The sequence below is a fragment of the Juglans microcarpa x Juglans regia genome, chromosome 7D (genome assembly GCF_004785595.1).
Source record: "Juglans microcarpa x Juglans regia isolate MS1-56 chromosome 7D, Jm3101_v1.0, whole genome shotgun sequence".
NCBI lineage: Eukaryota > Viridiplantae > Streptophyta > Magnoliopsida > Fagales > Juglandaceae > Juglans > Juglans microcarpa x Juglans regia.
Genome location: NC_054606.1, coordinates 1,494,779 through 1,517,373, shown reverse-complemented (window position 1 = coordinate 1,517,373; position 22,595 = coordinate 1,494,779). Strand labels below are relative to the sequence as shown.

General features: G+C 34.6%; 1 protein-coding gene across 1 annotated transcript; it reads right to left on the bottom strand.

Moving 5' to 3' along the window:
* LOC121238299 (exportin-7) lies at positions 1-22,349 on the bottom strand. Its single transcript, XM_041135130.1, is given in 30 exon segments — positions 1-679; positions 808-846; positions 1,485-1,583; positions 3,214-3,342; positions 3,529-3,675; positions 4,491-4,621; positions 9,142-9,361; positions 10,376-10,469; positions 10,554-10,666; positions 11,222-11,356; positions 11,469-11,532; positions 11,671-11,723; positions 11,806-11,910; positions 11,987-12,091; positions 13,628-13,715; positions 13,891-14,009; positions 14,122-14,181; positions 14,351-14,446; positions 14,543-14,695; positions 14,792-14,878; positions 15,940-16,007; positions 17,877-18,000; positions 18,704-18,747; positions 18,750-18,798; positions 18,897-19,006; positions 19,120-19,237; positions 20,200-20,265; positions 20,841-21,001; positions 21,094-21,342; positions 22,120-22,349. Coding segments are annotated over 29 exon segments (3,153 nt in total). The 5' UTR covers positions 21,332-21,342; positions 22,120-22,349; the 3' UTR covers positions 1-541.
* Between the last annotated feature and the right edge of the window lie 246 nt (positions 22,350-22,595).

Sequence of the window (22,595 nt, the reverse complement as noted above, 5' to 3'; positions counted from 1 at the left end):
TTGTTCAATAAATTAGTAAATTTCTTTTTCCTTCTATTATCAACAGTACAAAGAATACAAGAGACTAGTTTACAGAAACATTAAAAACTTGAAGAATTAATGATCATGTACATCTTAATTTCTTTGTCCTAAAAAAGAATTGATCTTCTACAACGACCATCATCATCAGCCAACCCAACACCAAACGTAACCCGCCAACCCCTAGCGTCTACACCCGACCTTAGAGAAATCCTCCACTTAATGCTACAACATCCATACTGATCAGATTAACATCTCCCCTATTCAAGGACGACGTCTATTAAAACTATACAGGAACACCACAAAGATTCATATCAAACTTTTCCCACTCCACAATCCCATGAACATCATAGAATCTGCTTCTTTTTCGTTTAGATTAAGAAACCCATGTGAAATAACACCCTTGTCTAATGAGCAGAGATGCCATGTTTACAGAAGAGACTAGTACTGGGTTCTTCGGACAAACATCTTCTGCATACATAATTTGATTTCCAAACAAGTATCCACTTCACAGAGACTCGAGTTATTTTACCCGAAACTCATGCCTGAATATGGTAAGATTCTGTGTGAATTTATCCCTATTTTTGGAATCCAAGCTCCGAGTAACATCTGCCATTAACTTGTCAAAACATAAGGAAAGCCGCTGATGTTGATCTGCTGGCTGCAAGATCATGCAAAAAAGTATACTTCTTGTAATACTTAGTGATATGCAACTAGAAAACACTCAACTAGAGGTTGATAACTTGAGGTTCCATAACCTTCAGAAGACATTGAAGAGATGATACTAACCTGTGAAGCCAAAATCTGAGCTTTCAAATCGGTGAATATCTGCAAAAGATAATGTTACGTCAGAAATAAACACGGTCAAAACTTTTGAATTAAATCCATATGGATCAACATGAACAATCTAATCGAGATGGGGCATGTAAAATTTCCAGTAACATAGTTATCAGATGTTTAAACCTTTCCAGGTCATGCTACATAACAGATGCAACAAGAAGGTTTATAGTTACAACATTCAATTACTTATCATCAGAAAACTTTATTTTTTATAGGAAAAAACTTTTTCCACACCTTTCACGCTCACTAGGGGTTAATGATAAAAATTTAAAAGCTAGGGTAAATTGCATTTTTCCACAGTAAATTATCATCCATTCATTCTAGAGTTTACTGTAGAAAAGTGCAATTTATCATAAAAGCTGTCTCATCTACAAAAAGTTCTAAATTATAGCTTCAGAGAATTAAAAAAGATATACAAATACATAACTTTATGGATTTGATAGTAAATGACATCTGATTGATGCGAACTTAACGGATGCGATAAGTTTATGAAGTTAGTCCAATTATGAGTATCACAAAGAGTTAATCTCTGGAAAGTTGTCAATGGTATAACCATGGCAGTCACACCAGTGTGACTTAAACCTCACACTAGTTTAAGTATTAAGCTCTAAATTATGAAGCATCACCTGCTCACTGATTAGTATTAAGCTCAACATTGGTCTGCTAAGACTCCACTGGTTGCCACAGTCCTCGAACAAAACTATCTCAAAGAGCGTCTTCAATATCTTTATATTTATAGGAAAAAAAAAAAAAAAACAGAAAGTTGTTAAAAACAATCTAAAAGTACCCAAATGAGCATACAGAGACGTAAATAAAAGCACAGATATAGACAAAGATATACATACACATACACAACACATGCATGCATATACAAATACATCATACATAGAATCAAATATACAATGATATTCACGACAAAGGAACTGGTATAACATATAAATGCATCATTTTTTTTTATAACTTTTTTTTCTTTGATAAGTAAAAATAAGTATTATTAACAAGAATGGGCATCAACTGCCAATTACAAAGAAGTATGCCCTATCTACAAAGGCACATTAGCAGCTAAGAAATCATGAAGATTCATGCCATTAAAGTCTACAGCAATGGCCCAAGTACATAGAGTCCTAACATATAGATGCATCATTATTCCCATAATGATCAAGAAAGAGACTACAGCACAGTAACTTTATAGTCCTCATCATAGTTGACGGTGAAAGGCCCACAAACTTGATTAACTAAATGCAGCCACATCTTGTATGGTGAGGTTACCCTAGCAGTGATGAGGTTCTGAAAGCATGAGGGCTGAAATCGAGGATAGATAAAAAAAAAAAAAAAAACAATGCGTAGTTCAGGGCCACCAGAATGTGAAGAGGAAAACCTTTATCACAAGAAACCACTAGTAGATGCTGCCTATGATATCCACTTCATCCGAAGTGCAATGCCCCCTCTAGTTATCTAAATGTTTTTTTAAGAACTCTAGATTCTCCTACTTTGCTAGAGTTCTATTGCCCTGCTTTTACGCCAGCTTCCAATTATTCAGTTTTGGTAATTTGGGGTACAAAGTGTTAACATCTAAGTTGGAGGATGGAAAGTGTATTTTCCTTGAGGATTGTTTATTACAATTTTCAGGACAGGTTGGAAGTTCATTGCTTCGGCCAAATGACATACATCTATCTGAATCTATTAGTTTGGCTCGGGTCAGAATAAATCAGGTAGGATCAATAAAACAGCATGGTGACCAGCCATAACACAGTTTCTAGCATGTTCTCACTTTGTTAATACCTATTTAGCATTCATTACTCTCCAAGACACCTGTTTTAAAACAATAGAGATACTTCAGTATTCTAGTCTTCTTCAACACCAAACATTCAGAATTCATGATGTTAGAAAAGAAAGGTTGATACTTTTAGAAATCACCCAACCAAGGACCCCACTTATGTAGGATTAGCACCGGGTGATGCCCCATTTCACTTAAATGAACTGATGCGCATTCATATGAAATCAAATTGATGGAAAACTTTGGTGCTATATAATTCGAGCAAATAAACCAGGTTTCAAATTCATGAACCCTACGCAAGGTGCAAGATAAGGAATTAAAAGAGCTACTACAAAAATTTATGCATGCCAAACAATTAATCCACAGCTAACGAAGATTTATGGCTACAATTTTTTTTTTTTTTGAGTTCATTTATAGAATTTAATATTAAGAAGCACTTGATAGGTTAATTTTAGGAATAAAAAATTTGACAGGGAAAGGGGACTGTCATGACAATTACTTGACCAAAAGAAACACAAATTGTCATATTTTTAAGCACAAACTGCAAATGATAACCCATCAATCGTTGTCATCCTTACTCCTGGAAACAAATTGGGGCCATCTGCAATGTGCCGAGCAAGATTTATTGCAGCAGGTGAAGTAGGTGCCTCCCCCATAGTGATATTGTTGAAATAGAATGCAGCCAGATTATCGACAGCAGATGCACACTGGAAAGAGAAGTTCAGAGTTTTGGGCATCAATGAGAAATTAAAAAAAAAAAAAAAAATACAGATAAACACTATGGTGTCCAATCTAGACAAGAAACGTCAGCTTAAAGTACATGCTCATGCATGATGTTTAATATATTTCAATGTTAATAATGCCCATCCATATGATAGAGGCACGAAACACACCTGTGATGAGATATTCGTATCCAAACCTTTAAGACCAGATTCAAGAGAACCTACAATATGCATAAAAGTGTTTGTATCCAAGTTCAATATAAAAACAATGTGGCTGCTGAAAAGAACCTCCAAGAATGCAAAATAGGCCCTTGTTAGCTGCAAAAAAAAAAAAATCAGAAAATTGCTCAAATGCGAGAAACATTGTTGGAGAGAAAATGATCCATAAAATAAGTCTAGGACCCAACATTTTTTTTTATGGATCACTAGTCTAGGACCCAACTATAAACTCAACAACTGACATTGAAAGGACAAAGAACACAAACTTGACAGAATATGAGGAACGAATAAAATATTTCCAAAATTGACCAATTTGCTTCACATAATTCATTTTGCACATGATTAATGAAGTTCATACTCAAGGGCTATGCTAACGGTGCGAACTTAAAACTTGGAAAAATATTCCGGCATCAAAAACTTGCGGACTACCTTTTTCAGACTGAGACAAGATATAAAAAAGTTGAAAAGGCAAACTATAGGAACTGATTATATTTTTTATTTTTAAAATCAGTCCAGTTTTAAGGCAGGAAAAACTTAAAATATTTGAGTATTTAGCACTTGAACTTACTCTTACAATTTGCATGTTTCTCAGGTAAAATAAAATGCTCAACATTTAAATTTTTTCTTTATAGGTAAACAAGTATTGATAATAAAAATAATAATAATAAGCGGCGTAGCCCAAGTCCACAGATGTATATAAGAAAAAATACCTAATTAAGAACTAGAATTTACTTATAAAAAAAAAATTAAGAACTAGAAACAGATATAGACATTAAATGCTGAAAGGCTCCCCCATGTGTCTATTTTTCTCACTCTAGAGAATCTTTTTTTTTTTTTTACAAGTAGATGCTCTAGGAGATCTTGATCATAAAACCAATTGATTACAATGCCTTTAGAGAAAAAAGTTCACATACCTTACGGAAGGCCAATATATCAGCCAAAGGAATTGATAGTGTCATCTTTAGAGCAACATCAAGGGCATCAGAGAGTGCTCTATCCCCATATAGCTCAAACACACCAAAGTTGACATAATTTCCAGCAAGGGCTGTCATTTGAAGGTCAGACAGTAAATTCAGTTTACAACATATGTTTTTCATAAGAAACACCGTATTCAATAAGTATTTGAAATACATGATATAAGCACCAAAACCACTAGTACTGGCTCTTACTAGCATCATCCATATTGTGCCATAAATAGGAAGGGGGAAAAGATTATGTCTAACTGACATCTGATAGATTATGGAATTAGTTTAAAATGAAAAGGTATTCAAAACTTTATATAAAAAAAGTTCAAAAGATAACATTGTACATATTACTAATAAACTAATGCCATAACTGACTACTAGATTAATTCTTGAATTCACAGAGGATAACAACAGTTATCGATTAAAAGAATGATATTGGAAACACAAGTGATTGGATACACAAGGCAAAGAATCTGGAAGAGAGCATCATGACCAAAATAGGAATCTTAGAAGGATGGATTGATCCATGTATCTGCTAATCAAAACTCTCAAGTAGTGGAACAAGGGATTTTACTTTGATAATTAGTAATTATCACCATAATAATGATTACTCATAATAAAGATGATATAATAAACTCTCTTTTACTTATAAAAAGAGATAATAATGATCTTTTTCTTTGTATCGGCAAATAAAAATTTTATTGATGAGAATAATGATCTTCAAAATTCATCTTACTCATAATGTTCAAAGAAATTGTAATAAAACTGTGATCCATGTATCTGCTAATCAAAACTCTCAAAGTAGTGGAACAAGGGATTTTACTTTGATAATTAGTAATTATCATCATAATAATGATTACTCATAACAAAGATGATAGTATTAATAAACTCTCTTTTACTTATAAAAAGAGATAAAAATGATCTTTTTCTTTGTATCGGCAAATAAAAATTTTATTGATGAGAATAATGATCTTCAAAATTCATCTTACTCATAATGTTCAAAGAAATTGTAATAAAACTGTAACAACAAAGTAAAGTAAGGAAAAGAATCTGGAAGAGAGCATCATGACCAAAATAGGAATCTTAGAAGGATGGATTGATCCATGTATCTGCTAATCAAAACTCTCAAGTAGTGGAACAAGGGATTTTACTTTGATAATTAGTAATTATCACCATAATAATGATTACTCATAATAAAAATGATATAATAAACTCTCTTTTACTTATAAAAAGAGATAATAATGATCTTTTTCTTTGTATCGGCAAATAAAAATTTTATTGATGAGAATAATGATCTTCAAAATTCATCTTACTCATAATGTTCAAAGAAATTGTAATAAAACTGTGATCCATGTATCTGCTAATCAAAACTCTCAAAGTAGTGGAACAAGGATTTTACTTTGATAATTAGTAATTATCATCATAATAATGATTACTCATAACAAAGATGATAGTATTAATAAACTCTCTTTTACTTATAAAAAGAGATAAAAATGATCTTTTTCTTTGTATCGGCAAATAAAAATTTTATTGATGAGAATAATGATCTTCAAAATTCATCTTACTCATAATGTTCAAAGAAATTGTAATAAAACTGTAACAACAAAGTAAAGTAATGTAAGAATTGAAAAGATTCTAGATGATATTACTCATCATGTTTAGCATTATACTTGGTGCACTTACTTATCAAAAAAAAAAAATTACACTTGGTGCACTTAGAATAATTAGTTTAGTTCCAAGTATTCTATGCAAGCTTGACATGGAAAAGGCATATGATCATGTGAATTGGGAATTTCTTTTATACTTGCTCGGGAGGTTTGGCTTTGGTGATAGGTGGATTTCATGGATTCGACATTGTGTTTCTACCGCTCGCTTCTTGGTGCTAGTTAATGGCACCCTTGCTGATTTTTTTAACAGTTCTCGTGGATTGAGACAAGGGGATCCATTGTCTCCTCTTCTTTTTGTTATTCTTATGGAGACACTTGGCAGGATGGTGAAGGCTGCTGTGGGAGGAGGTTTTCTATCTGGATTTTCGGTGGGTAATGGTACTAATGGCTCTATCATAATCTCACATCTCTTATTTGCAGATGATACTTTCCTTTTTTGTGAAGCGGATCATGGCCAAATTCAAACTTTACGAGTGCTTTTGTTATGTTTTGAAGCCATGTCAGGGCTTAAGGTGAACCTTGGTAAGTCCAAGATGGTTGCGGTGGGTGTGGTGCCCAGTATCAATAGCCTGGCGAGCCTTCTGGATTGTAAAGTGTCTTCTTTGCCTATGAAATATTTGGGCCTCCCATTGGGGGCGACTTTTAAGGCTAAAGCTATTTGGGATGGGGTTGTGGAGAGAGAGTAGAGAAAAGGCTGGCTGGTTGGAAACTGTTATATTTATCGAAAAGGGGTCGACTCACTTTAATTAAGAGCACTTTAACTAACCTGCCTACTTATTTTTTTATCTCTAGTTCCTTTTCCTGCAGGGGTGGCGAATAGGATTGAGAAATTATTTCGAACTTTTTTGTGGGGGGGAATGGGGGAGGAAACGAAATTCCATCTTATTAAGTGGAAGAAAGTTTGTTCTCCAATTTCGAATGGTGGCTTGGGAGTGTGCAACTTGAGGACTTTCAATAAAGCTTTGTTGGGGAAATAGTTATGGAGGTACCACTTGGAGAGGGATTCACTGTGGAAGGAAATTATTGACTCTAGACATGGAAGTGCTTGGGAGGGCTGTGCTCCAACGAAGTGAGGGGGGTATGGCATGGGCTTATGGAAATTTATTAGGAGGGGATGACAGAGTTTCGAAAATCATATCCGTTTTGTGGCTGGAAAGGGTACCAAAATTAGGTTTTGGCATGATATTTGGTGTGGAGATTGCGCTCTTGATAGGGCCTTTCCAGCTCTCTATCGTATTGCAACTAATAGGGATGCTTTTGTGGCAGATCTGCGGGTATTTTCTCATAGTTCTCACCAGCGGAATGTCCTACTTAATAGGAATATTCATGATTGGGAATTGCACACCGTTTCAGTATTTTTCAGGTTGATAATACTCCACGGGAAACACTACGGCATAGGGGGATAGGATGCAGTGGAGGTCCAATGGCAGCAAGAAGTGTACAGTCAGGGAGTATTACAAAATATTGGCATCACAAGATAATGTTCCCTTCCCTTGGAAGAGTATTTTGAGGTCTCGTGTTCCTTCTAAAATAGCTTTTTTTGTATGGACTGCTACTCTTGGAAAGATTTTGACCATGGACAACATGAGGAAAAGGGGGCTCATTGTGATGGATTGGTGCTATTTGTGTAAAAAGCATGGAGAATCAGTGGATTACTTATTATTGCATTGTGAGGTGACAAGGGTGGTGTGGGATGAGATCTTTAGAAGAGTTGATGTCGCTTGGGTAATGCTATTGAAGGTGGTTGATTTACTGGCTTGTTGGAAGGAGATTCAAGGATGTCCTCAAGTGGCGGCAGTGTGGAAGATGATTCCATTGTGCATTATGTGGTGTACTTGGTCGAAAAGGAATAAATGGTGCTTTGAAGATAGGGAGTGCACAATGACGGAATGCTTTGGTTTCAGCCATTGTGCTTAATGGGAACAATGCTCGTGACTTCCTGTCTTCAATCTATCGTTCCTAGAATGTATTTAGGTGTTCTTTTGTATACCTCATGTGTACATGGGCTATGCCTATTTCATTCGTATTAATAAAATTTACCTTTTACTTATAAAAAAATAATAATAATTAGTTCCTTCTAAAGAAAAGGCGAAGTCAAAATCCTATGTGCCCCATCCAAAAGAGGGTTGTTCAGGGATGTCAAGTGTTCATTCCTTCTATGGTATCCTAATATCTCATTATAATAACAACCCTTTCCTTAGAAGAATATTTCGTGGTCAAAGGTTTCAACAGGAGCTACGTTCCTTTCCTGGACAGCCTTGTTGGGAAAGATTCTTACAATGAAAGTTTTAAGAGACATAATGTGGTGACTGATTGGTGTTGTATTTGAAAGAGGACTGGGAAGTCAGTTGATCTTTTTTGTCGCTGTGAGATGCAAGTGCAACATGGAGTGACTTTTTTCAGTTGTATTGCAAGTTGCAATACCACTTCATCAGAGACTTCTTTAGTCATATTAACTGTTAGATCATTTTCTTGCTTCTTCTGTCACAATTTTTCTACAGTACCTCTGTTTTGCATTAGACTTTTTTTATGAATTTTTATTGTTTCCAAAAGTTAATATAACTACAAAATACTTTAGAGGCATGCATGTTTTATAAATAGATTTAAATTTTAGAAAAAGAAAAAGAAAAAGAGAGCTCTGGAAATTAAACTTAAAAAGATGGAACATCACACACCAAAATATGATGAGCAAAAATTCAAAAAATATACAACAAATATATGATCTATAATATAGTTGAGAACAAATATTATAGCTTTTGATTATGTTCATATTTGATTAAAAATAAAAGGTACCAAATAATACCAGCACTAGAACAAAAATCGTGTCATATTAGACTTCAATATCACACTGGCTAAATACTAATAAAAATAATAATCTCACTGAGTAAACCCACCGAACAGCTGAAGTAAACAAAGGTTGTTGTTGTTGTTACCTCTTGAGATAATGTTTAAACAAATCCATATACCCTTGTATTTAAAGGCATATATATCAGCAGCATTTGGAAGAGATAAAATCCTTGACCCATAAGCAACAATTAATTTACTGACTTCACGGAAAAGAAGTATGCCGTTTGGAGAAGAAGAGTCGAAAGTCAGACGCTGGGCTTTGTTTAACACAAATTCAGCCATGAATTTCAACAAAGGTGTCGTAACCTGCATTACCAAGTGAATTAAAACAGACCCTGTTGCTTATCAAAAAGCGTATTAAAAAAAAAAAACCCTGTTGAGGGGGAAGAGAAAAAAGATAAAGAGCCAACCAGTTTTCAATACATGGGCACTGTTGAAAGACATGTAAATTGGGATTAAGGCTTATTTTAAGTTGATCAATGTTTTTATAGGTAAGTTTTAAGGTTAATTACACTTTGCCCCTCGAATTTTTACTCAATTCATAATGTGCCTCCGAAACTAATAATTGCATCAAAGTGAACTCTCGAACTTTCAAAACTTCTCAATCCCCCCTTCCGTCTACCAGCAGCGTTAAATTTAATGAAAATTCACTGCACGTGCTGCTCATATGCATAGCATTCACTGCAAAGATGTAATTTTCATCTAATTTATTATCATTGACCATATAAAAATATAAAACAATATATATTATCAATTAATAATAAATGGGCATTGCCTAGTTTCATTCTATTCACAAAAGCTATCTATTTACTTATCAAAAAAAATAAATCATTAAGTAATTTTTTTATTAATTTATATATGGTTAATGAATATCAAATAATTTCATTGTGTACATAGATTATTCATACTTGCTTGTAACTTAGGTATAAAATAATTTTATATATGATTAATGATTAATGATTTATTATTAATCGATAGCATATATTATTTTATATTTTATATTGTCAATGATAATAAATTAGATGCAAATTACATTTTACAGTGAATTTCTGTTAGATTTAATGCTGCCGGTAGACGGAAGGGGGAGATTGGAAAGTTTTGAAAGTTCGAGAGTCCACTTTGATGCAATTATTAGTTTCAGAGTCACATTGTGAATTGAGTGACAGTTCAAGGGGGCAAAGTGTAATTAACCCTAAGTTTTATGTTGATAAATATGGATTCTAGTGCTAAGAGTATAAATGCTTTCTAGGGTTGACTAAAGTATACGTGAACACTGTTGAAAAGCCTATATATAGGCAGAATCTAACCATGTTTCCCTACCTCTGGTGTATCACTCCAGTGTGAGATGCCTTTCAAGAGTAGAGGCATGTGTGCAGGATATAGCCAATCAAACAGAAGCCCATAAGTTCTGCGACTGTAAAATATCAAAAGCAGTAATAATATTATGGGTTAATGTTCATCAACAATAACCAAATCCAGAAATTTTGCATATACTTACCTATTTGTCGCCATTGCAATTCCTCTGAGATCCCTCATTAGGCCAATTAATGCATACTTTACAGCATCAGTACGGAAAAGTGAATCAGGGGTCGATTCTAAACTGATGAAAACCTAAAAGACCATAAATATTCAATCAGCGAAAAAATCTGAAACTAAAAGAAAGAGGAAAAATTAAATTTGCATGCTATCCATTCAATAAAAATATAACTACTCTGATTGTTACTATTTTTATGCAAGAACAGTATACCATCTTGTGTACTTGGGCTATGCCTATACTTATTAATACTATCGTTTATTTATAAAAAAAGAAACTTTTTATGCAAGAACAACACAACATTTCGTATGATCATAAATGAACAAGAAATAGAGATTAATTAACAATACAACTTAGCATTAATATTAATGATGGTAAAAAAAATAATGGTACAAGAGCCATAAAGACATTAAAGAGACAAAGGTTAAACATCACATTTAAGAAATATATGCAGCTTCAATTAACTAAGGTAGACAAAAGCATGTATTACATGCCAAAAACAACAGGATCAAGCATAACTGAAGCACTGTAAAAAAATAGGCTACCGGAGCGACCCTTTTTGACATGTTGAGCATGTGCAATATATACATATACATATACATATAACTAGACAGAGGGGGCAGAGAAAATACTTGCAAAAGTGGATCCATTGATGACTTGAATTTCACAGGGCTGTCCTCCATAAATATTAAACAGCCGATGGTGTAATAGAAAGTTGTTCTGCTGCGTGAGCATCTATATTCTTCTAAAAATGGAAAGTGCTCCCTCTGAAATTAGGAATGTGAGAAATTAATCATTCTAATAAGTATGAAGATTAGTTTCATAGACACTCAAATAAAAAGTGGACAACGGATCAGGAAAGTTCAGAGCTGGAATTACAGTGTGATTTGCAACTATGAATTTGACAGTATCTAATTTCAAAAGCAGCTTCCCAGTCATGTATCTGCAACCCAGAAAGCACCACAGTGGTCCACGAAGGAATTGTAATTGGCAAAAATCATAATAATAATTTTTACCCAAAAAAAAAAAAAAAAAAAAAGCTACAGTTGTATCACTCAAATACGTAAGTAATAATACTTACCCAGATGCCAGCTCCAAGAACAAGCCCAATGTGTGATCAATCACCTCTTCACTCTAAATTATGCATAAAAACAACTAATATACACTATCAAAGAAAAATATAATCAACACATGGAAAACAAAAAAGAGCTTTCACCTCTGTATAACACTTGAGGTTTGTAGCTATCTTCCCAACAATTACGTTCAATAGCAGTAGATGATCATGGAGTCCAAGAAGCTCAGACAACCGAGCATATAGCTGCTGCAATAAAAAACAGAGAGCCTCAAAACATAGGCAGCAACAAAACTTAACAAAGAATAGGAGAGAAAATTATTACCTTCGATGAATGCATGGCCTGATCACCTACGTAAGACTTTCGGAAATGTTGAAAGAAGGTAAGAATTGCTCGATCAAGTCTCTGCTTGCTTATTTCGCCATATCTCTGCCATGTGCCAAGATGCGAATCAATAATGTAAATCACTAAAAGAATGTTAAATGGCATTTTCATTTTTCACTAATATTTGAAAGAAAATCAAAATAACTCCTAACGATATTTTGGAAAGATTCATGTTCAGCTGTCTTTAAAGGGGAGAGAGAGAGAGCGAGAGAGAGAGAAACTTCTGCTTGTCAAAGCTTGGAAGAGATAGCCAATATAAAAGCATGCAATTAATGGAATAGCAATTGCAACAATTTGACATCTGATCATGACATAGTTTCCCTGATCTCCAGCCTCCAATATATCCTTCCGCTAAACATATGACTTTGCTAAGTAGTTTCTTTTTCCAAAAATATGCAAATGGGGAGATGAAAAACCAGTATAACATCGAAGAAGGTATGATTGGGTTGACAGAATAGTACATTATATGGGAATGTGGCCCTGTAAGTTGACAGAATAGTACTTTATATGGGAATGTGGTCCTGTACGTGGGCATTGGGAGGTAGCCTTAGTTGGTTCATTAGATGGAGCTGTGTATGCGCATATTAGTTGCTAATTTCATTGATTGGGTATGATACGTTTGTGTCTGTGTCCAATGTGGATGACAAATATGATGTGTATGCATATAAACACAACAAATAAAAAAGATAATTAGGCAACCAATAAATAATTGAAGGATAATAAGGTACAACCACTTATGTATACATCAAATCTAATATTTCATAGGGATTGCAGGTCCAAGAAAAACATTACGTGATCACCTAACACAAAGGACAGTCAAAAGCCCACTCTATCCTCTACCACCTGCAGTCACCATTCAGGATTATAATGGTCTATTGCCAGTACAGTATGTCTCCTATTCAAACCAATAACTTAACTCAACCCCAAAGGCAGTTTTAAATAAAACTTGTGAGCAGGATCCAATACAATACTGGCTCAGATTGATGTTTCCCATTTAAGTATGCTTGAATCCACTTACATAATGATACTTCAAAACAATTAGTGCATTCTTCAAAGACCAAAGAATCAAAGATTCGTCATTACAACTTATAATCACAAACAGAGACAAAAGAACCAGTCTTATCATTTATGCTTACATTACACCACTCAATGAACTCTCATTTGGCTTTGTTTCATAAGTCAATCTTATTAAAAGCAGAAAGGGGCATTAACATATACACAAGGTGTATGCAAGAGAAGGCACTTGATTAGGGGTGGAAGGAAAACAAAGACGTAAAATCTAGATAACCAACAAGTAAATTACAAGCCAATGATCAGATATTTTTTTAATAAGAGCCAACAATCAGACATAAAGAGTTTTTAGCACCATGGATATTAGCTCATCCATCAACAGTGTTCAATGACATGATCCAGATGCTTTTTACTAAACCTGATGAAGCAAAATTGTCATATTTCCATCTTAAATCCCATGCATGAAGCATTAAGGTTGCTATGCTAAAGGAAACATAACAATTTAGACTTTCGATGTACCCCCTGTTATCAAAAATTAGGTCAAGGCAAAGGCGATTCTTGCTTATCTACCTGGCTGTGTAGTCCACTGTCAGTTACACTTATCAATTGCAAAACACGAGCTGAAAGTTCTGCATCAAGCACTTCTTGTGATTCCACACTGCATATTAGAAATATAGGCAATTAACAATAACAACAGAAATTATCTAAATTTAATAAAAAGTATAAAAGGATTTTTTTTATAAGTAAAAAGAAATTTTAGTCAACAAATGTAATAGGCGAAAAGTATAAAAGGATATTTACCTAAAAATAATTAAAAAATAAAAAAAACTTACCTACAACCAGTACATTGTTTTATCTTAAGAATAGCAGCAATAATATGAACAACCCAAGCAAGTTTGGCTTCTATGACAGAGAGATCCTTGTTATCAGTGGTCTGCAGTCGAGCTCTTTCCTATTTTTAATCCATCAAAAAGAAAAAGTAATGTTCATCTCATTAGAAGCCCAAAAGGATTTAAATCAAAATCTTAAAAAAGAAATGCAATAGACATGATAGATGATAATACCGTGTATGCTTGCAGAATTGGCTCCATTATATTTATTATATACAAACTACTGCTTTCATACTGCAAACCAACGAAACAAAGTTGTTATTATGCCAATACAACTCCAACAAAATAAGATCTGGAACGAGATTGTTAAATAAAATCTGGAGCTATATTTTCACGTCTTTCCATATAAATGCGCTTCAGGGAACTTCAGGTTGACAAAAAAATAATCACATATAGATTGAACCTGAAATCTGCAAAGGTAAGGAAAGCAATCTAGTTGATCCTGAAGAAGTTCAACGTTGTCTAACGGGTTCTCAGAAAGATCATCTGGCAATCCAGCCTGCAAAATACAAAGAGAAGAAACAGGGGGCTGATGTTCTCACATTTACAATACTATCAAAATACCAATCCATAAAGAATGCATGGGCAGCTATACCTGCACAGAGTTAAACCTTGATGTGATGAAACCTTCAGTAATCTTAGGCACAAATTCATCCAGCAAGCTTGGTGCATCACCTTTCAAATAGGGTACAGATGTCACCAATCTGGACCACAGGCCTAATAGGTAATACACACTGCTGCTGGCCCACTGGCAAAAGTAGATGACCTTAATCAGTAATGCAAGTCACAGAAGGTAATAGGGATCTCTTATAGACACTGTAACATGGAATTGCTTAAAAGTAACCTGCCAAGATTGCAGAGACTTTAAAGTGAACTCCGCAACCAGATGTATCCAATCACTATAGCCTTCTACATTCACAAGCTCTGACAACTGCAACATAAGTTTACAAATCCAATAAACATGTAGCTTTAATTTTTTTTTTTTTTATCGGTAAACAAATTTTTATTGATCAAAAGAGTAGAGATAAGCCCAAGTATAAGGGACATATACAAGAGCAATGGAAATCAATTACAATCGACCAATGAAGTAAAGTATTAAAATAAACATGTACCTTTAAATTAAGAGAAATAACTTCAATTCACTAGCCTAAGTCTATAATTACAAATTGTACTTGGGCTATGCATATTCCTCATCAACAAAGTGTTTATTTACTGATAAAAAAAAAAAAACTACAATTACAAATTATCACCCCACCAAATCACTGGATATACTTGAACCAAATAAAACCAGCTAGAATATCTGGACCAGACGAATACAAGAATGCTGTCAAAATCAATTGTCCAAAATGACAAGCCACAGAACTCCAACAGGAGGAAATCTATCATGGTAAATATGGTGGGTGTGTGATCATTTTGAGTGTTAGAGATCCACTATGGTAACAGCTAAAAGAAACCTCAAAACAATCACTAAACCAATGTGTCCCACATGCAGCAGGGTGAAGATGACGGTCAATAGAACCAGCAATTTATCTTACTTCTTAATTAGCAAATATCATCTTATGAATAATCAGAAATAAGGTATACATGCTGCATACGAAAGTATTCTATTGTAGATGACAGCCTTCTTTTATCTAACAACATCCAAGAAATAAGAAATGGCAGAGCAAGACTTAATTCTATTGATGGAAACTCTTGCCCTTAAAATTTTGCGTATTTCATTCCCTCATATAGTCTACATGAGATAAACACTTATTTAGGCATAAGCCAGCCAAATATGAAAACAAGCAAACATTTATTTAGGCATAAGCCAGCCAAATATAAGACAAGGGCCCATAACTCCAAAGCAAGTAAGAAATGAAGCAACAAATGATCTACATTATTACCATTTACGTTGAACATACAACACCAGTCCATTTTATTCTCTTCCTCGTTACAGTTGCAACAATACTTAGTAAGGAGTACCTGACGTCCAAAATTTTACATTAGGCATACCTGATAATTCACCCTGAAACGTCCAAGAAGACGACAATACTCATGGTAATTGTCATGATCAACAAGACCTGATACCACATCCAATAAAAATATAGTAAGTGCACATCCAAAAGAATAAAGAATTTAAAAAAAATACACACTAGAAAACTTTTTAAAATAAACTAAATTATTGGTAGGTTGTGCATAGTGTTATGAAAATAATTCACGAAATACATTTGAATGCTAATCCACATTGTAGAACAGCAAACCTATAGGCGTTAATTTAAGCTTTTTAAAATCAACCACGTACACCTGACTCACTAAAAAGCTCATTAGCAATCAACTACAATAAATGCATGCATTTGCAACAAGCTCAAACACATACACCACGGCAGAAGCAATCAACTCGTCTATTTTATTTTATTTTTATAAGAATCCACTCATCTACAAGCTTTTCATAATCATATTTTAGCTTTAAATCAGATAACATCTCCTAATGGATGATAGATTAGTCCCAACCTCAATTTGGTACGTACATAAACTCTGATCAGATATATAGATCACTGGTGCAACTCTGTCAATACAAGTTCCAGGGATACCACAAATAAAACGCAAAAGCCTGGCATGACAAATTTCCTTTTTTAATAGGTAGAATAAAATTTTATTGACAAGAAAAAACAGGAGTAGCCCAAGTACACAGCAGGTATACAATGAGAACACCCAGTTACAAGGACTAAAAATAGATACAGGGAAACCATGAAAACTAGCCCCACTGAAATCAATGACAGAGGCCCATAAAAATAAAGTGTTAAAAAGAATCTTTTAAGCTCATCCAAGGAACATTCCTGATCTTCGAAGCACGGACCATTTCTCTCCATCCAAAGGCACCACATGAGACAGAGGAAATGACAAAATTCAAGTTTGAAAGATCCGGCGAGACAGTGGAACACCTTTTTTTACATTGTGAGACAACTAGAGCCTTGTGGGTTGAAGTGTTTAGCCGAGTAGAGTTATCCTTTGTCATGCCTGCAACTGTGGTTGATCTATTAGCTAGCTGGACACTTCCGAGAGGAGTCCCATAAATCAAGGCAGTGTGAAAGATGATCTCAATCGGTATTATGTGGTGTATATGGCAAAAGCGCAATGATCGGACTTTCGAAAACAAGGAGCGGTCAACAGAGGAACTTAGATCTCCATTTTTCCGTATTTTATTTCTATGGGTCATAGCTTTAGTTTTAAATGGCCTGAATTTTCAGGACTTTTTACCTTCTATTACTTCGACCTAGATAGGTCTTATCTCTTGTATACCATATTGTGTACTCGGGCTTTGCCTATCTCTATTAAAAATATTATCAATTACTTATCCAAAAAAAAAAAAGTTTGAAAGAACCAAGGACACTGCTTGTAAAGGCAAACGATTGTATTAATAGGATAGACATAGCCCAAGTACACAAGATGGTATACAAGAGGAAACACCTATCTAGGACAGGTAGAATCTTTTAAGTAACACAATACAAGGACTAAGCGGATTTTTAAGTAATGCAATACGAGGACTAGGTATTTCTTTCAAGTTATGCAATACAAGGACGAGGTGGATTTAAAATCTTCAAAACTTGAAGTCGTATCTATTATGTTAAAGAAGGAAATGCAAAGGGAAGAATAGAAAAGGAAAGAGCAAAAAAGGAATATCCCTAGGTTGTGTTAATAAAAGTCTTCAAAATTCCAAGTCATGTATATTCTATCAAATTAGAAAATGCAAAGGGAAGAAAGGAAAAGGAAAAAGGAGATTATTTATGGGTAGTAACATAGACATCAGGCATGTGCACAACCACACACATCCACAAGTAAAAGAGCAAACAAAGAAAGAGAGTATGGATCATTCAATAGTCACTCACAATCAATATGGAAAAAGCCTAGCATGAAACCAGAAGGAAAAGAATGCAGCAAGCCAAACACACCTTGCCCTGTTTGCAGGATTTCTTTGGTTCCTGTCATTAAATGGGCCAAAAACTTAGAACGGGCAGCATCATTTGTAAACAAAGAACGTCTTATAGAAGCAAGTCGCACCAAGCACTCCAGTGCCTGGAAAGAAAAATTAATTTTAACCCTAGCAGAAAAAGGTTTAAAGCATACTTAACAGCAATCAACTAGGAAAAGTTCACAGCGAAAGACAGAGGGATGGCCTAAAAATTTTCTTTTTTAGCAAAACAGACCAAGCAAATTGGATAGTGAAATAAATGGCAATCCACCATTTTTTTTTTATAGGTAAAAGGCATAGACCAAGTACACAGGATATATACAAGAAAAAGATAATTAAAATGGCACTCCACCATTGTTTATTCCTGAAACTGCAGAAGTCTATCCATTTAATCAGCAAACGATTTTACGATTTTCCCATATTTTAAAAACATAAAAGAAAAAAACTAATGCCTTAATGCATTTTCTACTAATATTGAGAACAATATGTTTGTATGCATGCATGTGCGGTTTTTTTTTTTCTTTTTTGGGAGAAATGGGGGGGGGGGGGGGGGGTGGAAGGTGGAGACCAGAGCTGAAAATACATGTCTACTGCCACCCCCCAAAAAACTCAAATACATAAGGAAGAATAAAATAATATATATAAAAACTATTCAGCCAATAAATCAGTAATTTTAGTATAACTTATCTGTATAGCAAAATCCCTAGACTAGTCTTTCTTTCCTCACGCATATCTTCATAGAGCATGTAAAGAGACCATGTGTGCGATGATGCTACTCCAAATACAAGGAACATGACATGTACTAACCTCTTTGGAAAGAGGGGCTTTCGTAATAGCATAGTAATCAAAAAGATCTGCAAGGTTGCAGGATCTTCCAGAACAGGCCTCCAAGAAGATGGAATCTGTCAGATCACCACCATATTACAACCCAATCCAATGCAAAAGGAACTTACTAAAGAACCATCAAATGAGTAATCATTACAATAAAAGAGGCAACCACCTGAACAGTACCAAATTCTTCGGAACTTTCATCGATTGATGTCCCCACAAAATCAAAGGATAAACACTTAAGCGATAGAGAAAGTGCTAACTCTTGCAATCGACTAACAACTGCATGTTACATACACGCAAAACCATCAGAACTGATTCACCAGAAAAGCACCGAATGAAAATTTAGGCAAGATGGTGGGTTGGTCACTCCCAAATTATACATAGCATATTACCATCACTCTTCAGCTGTTGCAGTGACGTCAATGATATTTGGAATATCTGATAAAGCGATTGATCCCTGAAGGAGCATGCTACCCTTCGATGATGTGTTGAAGGCAACCCAGGATTAGGCTAAGGATATAGAAGTCCAAACACATACAAGCAGGTGTTAATGACCAGATCAATATAATTAATTTTATATCTATAGAGAAAAAAAACAAAGAAAATTAAAAATTATAATTGGCAAACAAGGAAAAGCTAAAATATGATATAGCAAAACCAAGGACAGATTATTGCTTTAATCTCCAAAACATGTTCTCACAACAGTCACAAATGCATTGCTTATATTTCTTTTTATAAGAAATTTTTGACAAAAAAAATAAATGCATGCTTATATTTCCCAAAAACAAAACAGAAATGCACAAAAGAACCTACAAAAATATTAGAAATCTAAGAGTCTAGTATGCCATGTGACATTCATCTCATTAAAAAATTCTGTACACGATTAGGAACTAATCAGTCACCACATCATGAGATATGTCATCGAATTTTTAGCTAAAATATACTCACAAAGAGAATCTAGATAGCAGATTGCTGCAGCTATTACAAGTTATGTGATTAAAACTTGGTGTAGTAAATGCATGTATTTGTTATACTTAACAACTAATAAGCTTTTTCTTTTCCAAGATTAGGCATTACCAGGTAAATGTTGTTCTCAGTTGAAAATTTATTTATTTTTTCCTTCTATAATTTTACACACTAATACAAAGATGCATCCATCTCTCATTCTTCTACTCTCTACCCAGCATCAGAATAAAATAAGAATAAATCTGGTGATCAAAGATCTCTTCGCAAAGACATATCATTTCAGACACTATTTTAGATAAGACTTCTAAGAAATAAGCACCAAACAGGTAAAAGAAGCTTTTTCTTCTTCAAAGAATGAAAAAACATACGGTATGAATATAACCGAGTACTGTAAAATATTATGCTCATAAAGGATTTAAGAATAACATATATTACCCAAGATTTGTAATATCAGAGTAATTATTCCCCATACTGCTAACAAACTTGGGCACGAGTTATAAACTTACCTGATTCATCTCAGACACTAGTTGATTTAAGATCTTCAAACCAATAGCATAGTGGTCCGATGTTGCCTATTATAAAAAAACAATATCTTAGTGATATATGTAACCGACCATGTGAACAACCCTGGCCAGAACTTGGAACAATTACTCAAAGTCAATCCACCATCCCCATAAAGCAATAATGCAAGGCAATAAAAGTATTTCTGAAAAGAAGTGCTACAGCCACAAAGAGATTTTACAAAAGTAAACTCAAACAAATGACTTTATGTAATACGTTACATCTACTTTAAAATAAAAGTACATTTCAATCTAATGTACCACATTAAGTCATGTTAGTTTGTGAGTTCACTTTTGTGAAATCTCTTTGTGACTAAAGCATCTCTCTTTCTAGAAACCACCGATAGTCAAGATAGATGAGCAGCCGAATGTGGGATGATCTTATTCATTCAATTCATTTGAAGAGCCAAAAAACCATAGAAAAAACGATTACGCAGGAAAATTAAAATTTAAAGGAATCCAACAAATCAACTTAGGCATATCTTAGACAATATAGCTGCTTACAAGCATATGTAAAATGCAGAGAACACAACACGCATAGGCATACATCCACACAGGCAGAATTATCGGCATGCACTACAAATAACCTGGCTTAAGAAGTTCATTGACTCTTTCACTACGTCCCGGAATCGATCATCATCAAACCACCCAAACTTTGTTACTCGACATAAGAGTTGAATTAAAGATGCAGTTACAAAAGGCTGCAATTCAGGTCCCCTGGTGGCAAGATAGTTAATAAGGTAGCTTCCTGCAAGTGAAGTTCAAACATTCAAGATTAGGAAGCAAATTGAAAAGTAAAAAAAGGTGCAGAGGTCAGTAGGCGAAGAGTAAGAAAATTACGGATATCAAGACGGAGCTGTAAGGCAAGGCTATGTTCAGTGACTTGCTTCAACAAACTCGAACTAGCGAGCATCAGTGCATAAGGAGTCAATGAATGGTCAAGAATGTATTGGCATTGTGAAATATAATCAGTGTTCACCGAAAAGCATTTCAAAGTATTCTCTGCATGAGCTCTTTCCATGGAGTCCTGGGAATTGTACAGCCTCTCACACAATGCCTCTAGTTGTGCTAGTTCCATTGCAAAAGAATCTGAAAGAAATGTCGTAAATGTCACATTACTGAAACTATCACAAATTCCCATGCAAAATATTATTTTTTTTATAGGTACATTCAGAGCAAATTCCAGAGTAACCTGGAGCAACAAACTCGCATCACTTTTAGCTTTCCTTCATATGCACTATGAGATGGATTCAATCAGTAAGCCTTTGACAGGATGCAAAGAAAATGAGAGAAAAGATTCGAGCATAGTGTTAAGATCTTTTGAAGCAACACGATCAAACAGAATCCAAACAGACTTGACCACTAAAAAACTTTCTCAGAGCCCAATCAGAGATAAGGACACAGAAAAATACAAAATCCCGAACAAAGCATCAGACAGGCTAGATTTCAAGCATTTAACTATTTAAGTGCAGTTGCAAAAAAATTAAAAAAACGAAAACGAAATCATTGCAACGAAGAAACCTCGCCACGAACTAATTACATAACAGATTTTCCAGGACTGTGAAAAAAATTTTGTCCAATAAAACGATTGCAACGAATATTCCAATACGAGTACTAACTGAGTTTCCATCGCAAGTTTATCGAGAGAGAGAGTTGAGAGTTTAAAGAAAAAAACTGAAAAGGCCATTGCGGCAACGCAAGCATGGCACGAAATTCATAACACAACGGAAATTTGAGCATTTTCCAAGAAAAGGAAATAAGATATTTCCAATATAAGAAACCAAAGAGAAGCATCGGCGATGATCCAATGGTGTTTACAGAGAAAGAAATAGAAGAGAAGAAGTAACTTGCCTTATTGGGATCTACCTGAGTTGAGATCCGATAACCTTTTGGTGTGGCGTTTTGTTCCTCTTTTTTCAACAAGTGTCTCTGCGTCTCCTTCTAATTCGGCTTAAAAATAGGGAACATCGACCAGAGAGAGAGAGAGAGAGAGAAGGGGGGTTTGGGCTTAAAAGTAACGATGGCGGTGGCGAGAGTAAGGAAGAAGATCCTTTTGGTGCACGGTGGTGTTTCGGCAGCCAAGATGTTGCGCTGCGATGCGGTCCAGTCGGGACTTTGGGTTGGACTCCGTCTCTTTTCTATAGCATCACCAGTGTTTAATGGGCTAGATGCCTGGCTGGCTTACATTGACCCAAAAGCCCTTCGTAGATACGATATTTCACGCAGGCCCGTTAGGAATTATTTTTTATTTCAAATTTGGTTTATAAATATTTCATTTATTATAGGACTATCATATTCATTTTAAAAAACTTGATTTGACAAATTTATTTAAATATTCCTAA